Source organism: Stigmatopora argus, chromosome 18, assembly GCF_051989625.1.
Source record: "Stigmatopora argus isolate UIUO_Sarg chromosome 18, RoL_Sarg_1.0, whole genome shotgun sequence".
Classification (NCBI taxonomy): domain Eukaryota; kingdom Metazoa; phylum Chordata; class Actinopteri; order Syngnathiformes; family Syngnathidae; genus Stigmatopora; species Stigmatopora argus.
Window position 1 is genome coordinate 4,444,725 of NC_135404.1, and position 12,065 is coordinate 4,456,789.

Genomic DNA, 12,065 nt, shown 5'->3' on the forward strand with positions numbered 1-12,065 from the left:
GCAAATAGATGCAAGTTATTTCTTAGGCCATCAAAATCAAAGACAAAAGCAATGAATTTTCCAGTGGGATGGAATTGTGAATGGCACCTGAGTGAATATATGTACACAAACACGTAAATACACAACTTAACACTTTCAATTTATGTTACTCACACTCAGAAAATCTCACTAAACTACTGTGTGACGAACGAGGGTTGAAAGCACCCAAATCAGGAACTTGTCGACGCCCACAGCTTCTCTGTCATGTTCCTGGGAAAAAAATCCCCTTAAAGGGGGTTTTGGTTGGACGGTCGCACTCAAACTCTACCTGATTTCGGGTCGGACTGGCACCGTGCCCGTCTCTCAGACCCGGTGGCAGCTACCCCAATAATGTTTGATAAGATCATGAAATATTTGCCACCCCTCAAAAAGTTCTCGCCATCCGTTAAATTGAATTGAATTGAATTGAATGCCTTTGTTGGCATTATACAGGAACAATGAGATTTAAAGCTTGACCATAAAGTGCACATGTAAATAAAAGGTCATAAAAAGATTTATATTCAATAAAAATGAAGTTGTTAGCAGCACATGAGGTAGACATGGTGTTTTGGTGCAAGTATCAAAGTGCAAGATAAAAAAATTGCAGTGCTAAGACTGAAGTAAAAGTTTGAGAACGCTCCTTATTCATATGCATCTGGGAGTGTTATGGCATTTAGCATATAGTGCAGTGACAGTACTTAATTGAGTCAAGGTTGGGTCCTCGGTGCAAAGCTGGAGTTGAGTATGGTGACGGCTCTTGGAAAGAAACTTTCCCTGAGTCTGTTTGTTTTGGCTGGTAGGCTCCTGTAACACCTGCCAGAGGGTAGCAGGTTGAAGAGGTGGAAGCCGGGATGTGTACTGTCTTTGATGATGCTCTTTGGCCTTCCTAGATGCTGGACAGGGTAGGCAGGGGGCAGTTGATGATCTTTTGGGCTGTGTTGATCACCCTCTGCAGGTTGGTGTTTATTTGCTCCAGCCTGAGTACTCTCGGCAAATGTAGCATGCGCCTTTTTGACGAGTGCTGTGGTGTTTGCTGCCCACGTGTGGAATTTGAAAGTCTCCACCTGCTCCACACATTGGCCGTTGATATACAGGGGGGCAGGAGCCATTATAAGTATTTTTCTAGATCCGCCCATGACAGGACAAAACTCCAATGATTCCGCTGGTAAAAGCAGAGACTCAGGTGAACTCAAAATCATTTTCAGCAGATAATATTTTACATCTGATAGTGTCTACCTTCCTCCTCAAGTAGTCAGCAAAGGCCTCGTAAAAGGAGCCTGTGACCTTAAAATGAGGATTGTAAATATCCGGGTTAAGAACATTGTTGAGTTCGGAGGGAGAGCAGCCGAGGTGCCTCTTTGTCATCACAGGGCGCCGAAATGAAGCATAGATGCGGCAATACCGCGATGCACTGAAAATGCGAACTTCCGCAAATGGTGAAAGATGACTGTAGTCTCATAGCGGTCCGTCTGTAGCAAGAAGGTCCAAAATTGTACCTGGTTACCTTTGGCTCTTGCGGAGCTTTGCTGTGCTGGGTTTAGGAATGGAGATTGGCTCTTTGAGCCCCCCTGTCAGATGGATGGTGTGCTCCTTGATCAGCTTCCGGATATACTCGATCCAGTCCAGTTTGGTTTTAATAGTAGATGCCTATTGATAAAGAGGATAGTCAAAGGTTTTAAGGCCATTTGGAAATCCACCATTTATAGTTTTCACTCACAGACCACACTGGCAACTCTTATTCACTAGAGTTTTATTTTATATATATTTTCTCCTTTGGTTATAATATCGATGTTTTATTTTTAAACCAAATTAGCAACTCTTATTCGCTTTAGGTTTCCATACTATATATTTTCTCTTTTTGGGTAAAATACTTGATGTTTAACTTTTATTCATGTAGAGGAAAATAAATCAAGGCTAAAAATAACACATTCAGAGATAATAATGTTAACAAAAAAGAAAAAAAAACAAAGTCACGGTGGACACAAATGCTGTTTTGCGACAAAGTGGTACGACTCTGTTCGGTACATTCATTTACTTATCCATTTCTTTTAAGTTCTGCTTATCCTCGCAAGGGTCGCTGGGGTGCTAGAGCCTACACCAGGCAATTTAGTACAGTGCCTAAAAATCTCATATTGGTCAAATATTGTTAGTGTTTTGAGGAAAAGAGGAAAGGAAGAGCATCTAACCTTCAGAACAATTCTGTTGCTCAACGTCCAGGTGCAGCCCACTGAAAGAGCAAACTTGCGGGGGTCTCCCTTAAAATGTTCTGTCAGCTTTATCTCGGATATCTGAGGAGAAAATTGAATGATCATTTTTATTGCGAATATCAAATCAATGAAAAGTGTGTTAAAGACGACTCACATTGACTTTTTTCTTGTATATGTATTTGCTTTGGACCTTGGCCTCCTTGAACACCTTGCAGACCACCAAGGAGTTGTTCAAGAGGAAGAGGTGTCTATTTTTCCCCAAGTGGAATGGTGACTTTGAATCCCAAACCTTAAATGACTCCTGTAGGAGCAGCTCACCCTGGGACTCAATGCTCCCATCAAAACCTGCCAGAAGAGCGATTAGATCCTGTAAACAAACTATCTATGACTCAACAACAACAACAAATCTTGCCCATCTTCAGTCACCTTCCAGCACAGAGAGATGAATGGCATCATTGGCTCTCTTGGGAATGCTGAGAGTCACCTCCAGGGCTTCTTTGAGTACAGCTTTTGCTTCTTCGCAACACTCCAGCAGACCCTAAAATTAGCTTCTTTTTTTAAAAATCTGGTCTCTATGTGGCCGATATTTGACCTATTATGGGTGTTTAATCAATGTATCCTCTGTAGTTTTCTGAAGAATAAATCTGATTTATTTTGGATTTACCTTTAACAGGAGTGGATATTTTGTGATTCTCTGTATTGGTTGAATCAGGTATGAGTGTAATGAGTTTGCCAATCCGTGCTTCTGCTGAATTTTCTGTTGAACCCATAGAGACAAAGAGGGAAAAGAACGTAAGACGATGAACTATTAAACATTTATGTTATATGTAGTTAGGTTTTGGGATTGATGTGTGCGCTTGGGTGTGCTCTCCGTGTGATTATTGAATGTTTCCCTTTCCCTCGTGTGATTAGGTGTGTGTATTGTGTAATCAACCCATGTCTGTCTATTTAAACCGTGTGTTTGTGAGTCCTCGTCGGATCGCCTGCTTTGTTTGCGTCATGTTAAGTTGCCATGTCATGTTTCAAATTTCTCGTTTCCCCATGTATTCCACGTCAGGTTTAGTTTTGTTATTTATTTCATAGTCCCTGTTATTTTCTTGAATCCCCTCCTGCCTCAGTCATTTAAGTTTTTGTTAGAGCACTCTACGCACTCGTCCCTTAATTGCTTCTCCGCATTTGGGTCCTACTCGACGGTTCACGCTCGACGCCGCACAAGACATAACAATTTAAACCTTACATTAAAATACTTCACTGCATGCTCCATGATGAGCCGAGTGGATTCCTCGTTGTTCTTGCAGTAATCCACATAGACCTTGAACTTATCAGCCTATATAAAAACACAACAACAACGTGCCCTGAAATATTTACAGGTAATTTATCAGTAAGATAATGATAATTGATGAAGCAATAAATACCCATTTGACAAAGCAATGTCCGACATTTTCAGGGACATGTTTGTGTTTTTCCAGTTCTTTGAGAAAGATGCTGAAGAAAGGATAGGACATGGCAACCCGTTAATGCATTTCAAAAAGTGAGTGGCAGTGTCACGACTCACACACTGACATGGAGAAGTGCATTTTAACAATATTATGGAAATATCTGCAATTGTAAGGCAAAGTTTTAAATGTGGGAAGTAGCCCATTGTTAAGCTTGGCCCATTCATTGTCAAAATAAAGGTGATTTTGAAGAAACGTAACTGCCCCTGCTTACTTATGATGGAATTCATACAGCTCCAACAAGTTCCCGAAGATAACATGCTCCATATTGTTGATTGCTGGAGGAATATCCTTCTCATTGGTTGACATCTCCATCATGTACGTCTGTAAGATGCCACACAAAGATTCAGTCAGAGTTTGGCTTAAATGAAATGCACGTAAAAAGAAATCTACGCACATCAATGCACTCCCGTAGGTTTTGCACGTAGGTTTTTTCGGTTTCAATGAGTTCAGCCAAAATGAACCTAAATGTTAACAAAGTAGACACAGGTGAGGTCAGTATTTTAAATGATACAGATATTATAATAGCAATAGTGTAATAGCCACATACACTTTTCTGCTCACAGACTTTGTTTTCTCCTTGTTGCGACTGAGAATGTCTGGCGTGGCAGGGAGGATGGCAGTTTGGACTTCCAGCATATTGGGTACTGCCTTGAGTGTGCAATCGCTCATCAGGTCCATATCTTCAAAACCAAGAGGGCGCTCCAATATGTCTTCTGCAGAGAATAAGTAAAACAAACACAATGAATGAGCAAACATTAATGGACAACTGAAATTGTTTGATAGACCAATGATCCCGAACCGCTGTGCAATGAAAGATCATGAAGTGTGCCACAGATTCAATTTCATCCAAGCGGGTAAATAATATATTATTTCTATTTACTTTATTATTACTATTATTATTATTTTTTTTTTTACTTCCAATCATGTCTTTTTTTCTTGTCCCTAAAAGTTCTCAGGATTGAATGGTGGTTGCAGGATACCAACCTTTTCCATAGTGCATAGAACTCACATTCGGCTCTAAAATGGTCAAAGTATCTTACCTTGATGATATGTTGCTTTACCAATATCAAACTTAGAGGTGAAGCCAAAACGTTTTTTCACTTGAATATACATTAAAATGCCCTTGTGATCTGTTGACACCATGTTTGTGTCATCAATAAAAATAAAACATGCTCTTGTTTGGCTACAAACCTAGCTTATGAAACTTACCATCATTGTAAAAAAGGGGGTAGTATTCCAGAACACAGATCTGATTACACAACTGAATTTATCTCACTAACTATGGTGTGCATTAAAAAAATTGTGGAAGTTAAACGATGTACAAATAATTGAATATGCAAAAAAATGCATTATATTTGGTGTACAACATTTTGAATTTTTCTGCATTGCACAGTCTACATATTGATTATGCTGATTAATTTAATTTAACAACTTTTACGTTTCTAGTTCTAATGTTTGAATTTTAGCCATTAACTCCAAAGCGTTTAACAACACGATATCCCGAATGTTGTTTTCGACTTGACAAACAAATCGGTTAAATGTTAAAATTGTCCTAAAGATGGATTTTTTTTTCAGGCTTGTGCTGTGAGGCGTCGCTATCACCACAGCAAATCTCATAGTTTATTATTATTATTACTTTTTATAATTATAATATTAATAATAATGATAGTAACAGCAAAAATAACAACAACAATAATAATAGTAGTAATAATAATGATAACAATGAAAAAAATATCAATAACAACAACAATAATAATAGTAATTATAATAATAATAATTATTATTATTATTATTACAAAGTTGAAAAACGGGCAGCAAGTACTAATATTACAATATTAAAATAAAACGCTATAGTCATATAACAATTCGCCACGATACAAAACGAACATAACATGCACAAATAAAGTTCATAAAATCTCATTCGGTCGCTGAAAATATAATTTTAATTTTTAAATAAATCCAATTTACCCCCCAGCCTTTCAATGATTGCAATAATTTGAGATGCAAGGTGGTCCATGGTGGAATTCTGTAGTTCCGATCGTTTCTTCAGATGAAATGTTTGCACTTGACTCCACAACTCTGTCGTTTGACGGGTTTCTGGTTCGAAACTGAGTTGGCATCAAACAGCTTTTTTATTGACGTCACGCAAGCGTTTTGAAACGCAATGAGAAGGTTCGTTGAAACGTCACGCTCTTTGATCTGTTTGACAGCCAGCCCTGGCCATAGATACAGGACGAGTAGGCTGCCATCTAGCGAAGAGATTGGGTAATACAGTAAGTATTTTTTTTATTGTATAGTACTACTTAAAAGCATCAGGAGGAGGCAGAAAAGCGCGTTGAATTACTACAGCCTTATCGCGGACTTTAAACTTCTCTCCCATCTCATCTCATTTTCTGAACCGCTTTATCCTCACTAGGGTCGCGGGGGGTGCTGGAGCCTATCCCAGCTGTCTCCAGGCCAGAGGCGGGGGACACCCTGAATCAGTGGCCAGCCGATCGTAGGGCACAAGGAGACGGACAACCATGCACACTCACACCCATACCTAGGGGGAATTTAGAGTGTCCAATCAGCCTACCATGCATGTTTTTGGAATGTGGGAGGAAACCGGAGTACCCGGAGGAAACCCACGCAGGCCCGGGGAGAACATGCTCCACAACTCCACACAGATGCATGTGACCTGGATTTGAACCCAGGACCCCAGAGCTGTGAGGCCAACGCACTAACTACTGGCGCCACCAGGCCAACTTGAAACTTGAAACTTGAAACTTGAAACTTGAAACTTTAAATTTAACTTAAATGAACTAAGATTACTATACACATACTCTTAAAAATACATTTTAATGTTACGTTACACTAAATTTCAACCGTCTTGTGCGATAACCGAGGCAAAGATGTTAATGTTTTCCACCGGGCTTTCCAGTCGCAACTTGCTGCTTCTCCATGCTTCAGAACCGACTGTATCCCAGTTCGTTTTTTAAAATCATCGAACCAGCCATGGCTTGCTTTGAAGGGTTTTTTCAGACGCTTGCTTTGCTTTCAAGGCAATGTAGATTCCGCTGTTTTTTTTGCAGATTATTGACTCGTTCACGCTATCTACAGTAAAAAATGCAACCTGTACCGGCCCGGTGCTCGAAGATATCGTTACGCGAGGGAAATGCAGCGAGAAAAACTGAGCGATGCTGTTTTCATAAGCAGCCTCTCGCATACTCGCCCAACTGGACTGCCGCAACGGGAACCATCTCGTATGCTTGTATCTCAAATTTGTCTCAAGGCAAAAATTTGGAATTTTCCTCGTATCCCAAATTGCTCGGAATTTTCCTCATATCTCAAAATTCTCGTATGTTGGGACACTCGTATGTCAAGGTTTATTACTGTATTACTATTCAATTGCCGGTAGTCAACCGCCGTGCGGGGACTGCCATCTTTTTTTCATACCGCTACGATGGGAGATGCAAAGGGGCTACTACTTTCTATGATTACTTGTTCCTTCATTCATTCATTATATGTACCGCTTATCTACTCGAGGGTCGCAAGGGGTTCTGGAGCCTATACCAGCTAACTACGGGCCCCAGCCAATCACAGGGCACACAGAGCCGGACAAGCATTCACACTCACTCAATGTTCCCTCTAATTTTTTGTTTGTCTGGACAGAAAGACAGCCTTAATATCTATGAATGGGCGGCCCGGCGGATGAGTGGTTTGCGTGTCGGCCTCACAGTTCTGGGGTCCTGGGTTCAAACCCAGGTCGGTCCACCTGTGTTGAATTTGCATATTCTCGTGCGACGTGGGAGGAAACTGGACTACCCGGCGAAAAGCCGCGCAATGCAAACGCCACACAATCACGACCGACCTGGGATCGAACTCTCATCCGCATAAATGTGAGGCCGACGCGCTAACCACTTGACTGCAAGGCTGGCTGTTCAGTCATAAGTTCATATAAATTTATGATATTTTATTTGAAGCATGGAGATTAATTTTTGTTCTTATTTTTGCACGAGCCGGACAACGCTACCCTGAGATTTACATCAGGGAAATAAACGAAAGCAACAATGTGCATAGGTTGATTTTTCATAGAGTGAAGGAGGAGGCAAGGTTCCAGAAATATGCAATTGCTTTATTGTCCAAAAATATTCTGAACACAGGGAGTTTCATATATAAAAATAACTATTTACAAAAAAATAATATGAATATTTATTGAAATATCACTTAAAGGTTGGATTTTGTAATGATACTATACAGCTATACAGTTTTTGGATTTTTACAATTGTCCATCATGGACACCAGGTCACCCCATTGGGATCCTCCACACCACAGCATTGTGGTGTTGTTGTCTAAGCGTTTCTAATTTCATCTTGTGCTTTGGGTCCAAGTAGTCAGCCTTATTGCTGACTGATGCTTCAGCCATTACATGCATCTCATGAGCCACTTGTGCAAGTGCAGCCTGCAGAAAACGACACGACAACTCTACTTAGTTTAGACTTAGACTCTACTCTAAGCATTCTAAGTAAGAGAGAACCTGGTCTATTGAAACAAAATTAAATTCACAAATGGTAGAGTGAGTTACATACCTTTTTCTGAGTGGAGACTTTTTCTTCTTGCTGAGTTTATGGATGTCATCCCCTGTTTTGCTGTGCCATGAGGCAGGGATCATATCCGGTTCAACATTCTGACAAACGATAGAAAGAGAAGGATCTTAATTTACCGTATTTTCCAGATTCTATGTTGCATTTTATTCATTGTTATGCTGGGCCTTTGATGAATAGTCAAATGTATAATTTATTTATAATTGTTTTTCCTCTCTATTGTGCACTTATACTCAGGGGCAATTTATATTCCTAAAATGCGGTATTTACTGTATGAGTTTAGATGAATGTCATGATGAATAATGATTGAAAAAAGTGCACTTATTTTACAGTGGTCTGATAAAAGTGCACAGCAGAATACAAAATTCGAAAATGTGGGTTTGAAACTGTGAAACAAGCAAGAAAGCTGGATAACATTGTCAAAATCCGACTTACTTTCTCTACGCTGCGGCGGTGCTCCGCCATTTCCAGGGTGAAGTCCTGGTAGCATTTGTCAACTGCCATCACACATTCATTGATGGCGCTGGCATGGGTGTGACCTTTTCTGCAGTAACTGTCTCCTAGTTGGACGAGTAGCTTCACGCCGTCTTCCATTCGCTGCAGGGGAGCCAACAAAAGTTTTTGCACGGTTGCATCCAAACCCTTAGATGAGGGTGTAAAACAAAACCTACCTTGGCAATGATGTCAAAGTCCTCCAGCTCCTTCAACACTTCCAGCCTGTAGTGGAAACTTAAGCCGGCGGGGCAGTGTATGGACAGGTAAAGCTCTAATGTGACTTTCAGATTCTCCTGTGCCTAAAGACAAACAAATTTGTTACGTTTTGGCAAAAGACAGCGAGACACAAATTTTTCTAAGTTTTCCAACCATCACCTCTTTAGCCCGGCGTTCAAACGCCACATATTGCTGACACTGTTCGAGTCGCTGCTTCTTAATGGCCCAGAGGTTGAGGACGCGGTTTTCTCTCTCTCTCAGGTCACTGCAGATGTCTTTGAAAAAAGAAATAACAACACCGTTACCGATTTATTGTGTTAGAAAAGAAAAGAAACATAAAAGTGCATCTTTGGCAAGCTCTTTGAGGTGTCATCCTTCGAGAATTAGCGAAAATGTAAACGTTAGCATACCTTACTGTAGGCTATAGATTACTCCAGTTCATTTGATTTTATTCCCCAAACTGACCTGTAACACACTGCTCTTCATCAGGGCTCATAATTCCCATGGAAGCACTGTTCCTCTCCATGTACTGGTGGAGGGTGTCAGCAATTCCTCTGGCCAGAGTGCATGCCTGAATGACAGAGATAGCAAAATCTGCGATTAGAAATGTAACAAAGGAATCCTGCTTACAACTTCCATGGTGTCATTTATCACGTGTATAGGACATATACAGTATACCCTTGTTTTTTGCTGGGGTTACGTTCCAAAAAGAACTCGTGATAGGCAAAATCCATGAAGTAGAATCCTTTTTTAAATTTTTAAAAAAATATTATGAAACAATTAAATACTCTATTATACATACAACAAAGAACAAACCAAATTACAGGCTCACTCATTTGTTTCACAAAGTACTGTACTTTAGAAACATTTTTTTCAACAAATAACTTATGTACTGCACTATCAAATCATAATTTTAATTATCAATGTGAACAAAAGCCAGAAGGAAGATTCATTAATTTCGTAATGCCGAACTACAGCCGTATAGATTTTACCTTCTCTTAGCATGTCCAGAAGTTTAACTTTATCTGCAATAGATAGCATCTTCCAATGCGTTTCGAGCCCTGCCGCAGGTGCTATTGTCGCTCCAGAGCGTTTTGTCAACATTACGGGTTTTAGAGAAACTCGAAATTGCAAGAGAATTTGCACGTACATAATGTAAATTTGGCAAGCTGTTTTACGTACGTGTACATATTAAACTGAAACGTTATTGGCGCACAGATAGAGAAGAAGCAGAGTGACTTATTAGCCAATCAGAATGCAGAACACAATGCACGATGCAAATCCGTGAAAAGTAAACCGCGTTAAAGTGAGGGATCACTGTATACGTATTTGTAGATACATGTATGTTATACCTTAAGGAAAACGTCCTTCTGCGTCAGGTGTTTACTGCTCATGCAGGTCAGATGATCCATCTGAGAGTTGGAATCAAATGCATTTCCTGCTTTGCACCAGTCATCCTCCCTCTTATACTCCTCCTCCAGGTTTTCCAACATACGGCGCACCTGCAAGATGGAAATAAGAATGATCATGAGTATCATGTGAGTGTAGCTTTTATGTCCCATTATCTAACCAGTTAAGGGATAAACACTTTTTCAAAATGTATTAAAATGTGCTTAGCTATCTGTGCACGATTCAGTTGTAAATACATTTCAAATTTTTCTGACCTGTGTTGAGGTCTTGTAGAAGGCCACAGAAGTGAGGACCAGCTTCCTTTTATCATCTGTTTTGCGCAAGAGCTGAATCCAGTTGCTTGCTGTGCTCTCAGCACACTCTCTTAACAAGTTTAAAGGGGTCTCCCATGGTAGAGACCCCCGGCCTTCTGCAGAACCACCAGGAAGCTCTGGTTGGTATTCTATGGACAGAAAATAGAACAAAAAATAAATAAATGATGGACACAAAGTAATTTGACTAAGCAGTGATTCCTAACTCTAATGTTATGAAAGATGCAGAAGAACATTAACTTAGGAAATTAGAGGATTACTTTTGAATAAGGTATCTTCACTTATCCCTCATTTTGCTATGAAAATAACGATTAATAATACTAAAACGATTGCTTATACCACAATAAACATCTTTCACATTTTGCATACCAATGGAGCAGTTTAATTGCTACATAGACAACAATGACGTTCACGTTCTGAAGTTGGGATTTAAACTAACTGCAAAAAAAAATGCACAAGCGCCGGTAAGAAACTCACATCAAAGAAGGAAGAAAATATTAGTGCATATTAAATTGTAATGCAACGACAATGCAGTGCAATCTCTTTTTGCAAATGCTTCTTTCGACTCGACAAAACAGAATCATGCATTTCAGTTAAGCATAACTGCCGCGACTCCAAATCATGAAGATGCTGAAAACGAGTTAAAAAATCCTTCAAATTACGTCATAAGTTTGTCATGAAATTGTTACTACTTTTCAGCAATTTAGCACGACTTAAAACGAACTTGATATGAAGCACCCAATCCATGTATAATCGTTTTCCGTTCTGCATCCCTCTTTCGCTTGGAAAGGAAAGTAGCAACGAACGTTAGCATATAATATAATTACCTTGTAGCAGCATTTCGGGCTTTGCAGCAACTTCAGATGCGAGGTGCTCCATGGTTGATTTCTTTTTCCTGGTCGTTTCTTCCGAATAACCTGGTGAGCTCACTTGCAGCATCTGACTGATTTCATTTTTGGGTTGGAATCTGTACATAAAAACGCAGATGGCATGAAAGAGCGTCCCAGTGACGTCACCTCTGTGATCTCCTATTCTATCTTGGCCCCGCCCCCTTAGGAGCTCATAGAGATGAAAGAGCATCCTACCTAAAAGAATCTTGTTGAGCAATTCAAAAAATAACTGAATTTTAGTTTACTGCTGTTTGATAGAAACCAAAAGTAAAAAAGTGTATTGAATAACCCTTAAAAATAATATTGTCATGACCGTTTTTCAAATGAATTTACTCTTTGTGTTGTTTTTAATATTTGTGTACAAGTGCGATTATTTTATATCGAGGGTTGCTTTATGATTTATAATTTTATAATTTTGTTTCTACTAGCCATCAGG

At 39.7% G+C, this 12,065-nt stretch overlaps 1 protein-coding gene across 1 annotated transcript; it reads right to left on the minus strand.

The window, feature by feature from the left end:
- Nucleotides 1-539: 539 nt before the first annotated feature.
- On the minus strand, nt 540-11,819 carry LOC144093123 (triple functional domain protein-like). Its single transcript, XM_077626437.1, has 22 exons — nt 11,567-11,819; nt 10,683-10,870; nt 10,371-10,520; nt 9,484-9,589; nt 9,178-9,293; nt 8,979-9,101; nt 8,743-8,904; nt 8,293-8,390; nt 8,130-8,165; nt 5,693-5,832; nt 4,272-4,437; nt 4,119-4,185; nt 3,936-4,045; nt 3,641-3,710; nt 3,463-3,552; nt 2,890-2,982; nt 2,652-2,763; nt 2,380-2,570; nt 2,205-2,306; nt 1,523-1,665; nt 1,255-1,442; nt 540-1,180 (listed from the first exon to the last, which is right to left on the minus strand). Exons 1-21 carry the CDS (start codon nt 11,817-11,819, stop codon nt 1,331-1,333), a joined length of 2,628 nt encoding a protein of 875 aa, XP_077482563.1. The 3' UTR covers nt 540-1,180; nt 1,255-1,330.
- Nucleotides 11,820-12,065: the final 246 nt, after the last annotated feature.

Coding starts and splice junctions, on each gene's coding strand:
- LOC144093123 (XM_077626437.1), bottom strand. CDS start 11,819: ATGCTCTTTCATCTCTATGAGCTCCTAAGGGGGCGGGGCCAAGATAGA. Junction 9,294..9,483: donor TGAAGAGCAGTGTGTTACAG/GTCAGTTTGGGG, acceptor CTTTTTTCAAAG/ACATCTGCAGTGACCTGAGA. Junction 1,666..2,204: donor GCAACAGAATTGTTCTGAAG/GTTAGATGCTCT, acceptor CTTTATCAATAG/GCATCTACTATTAAAACCAA.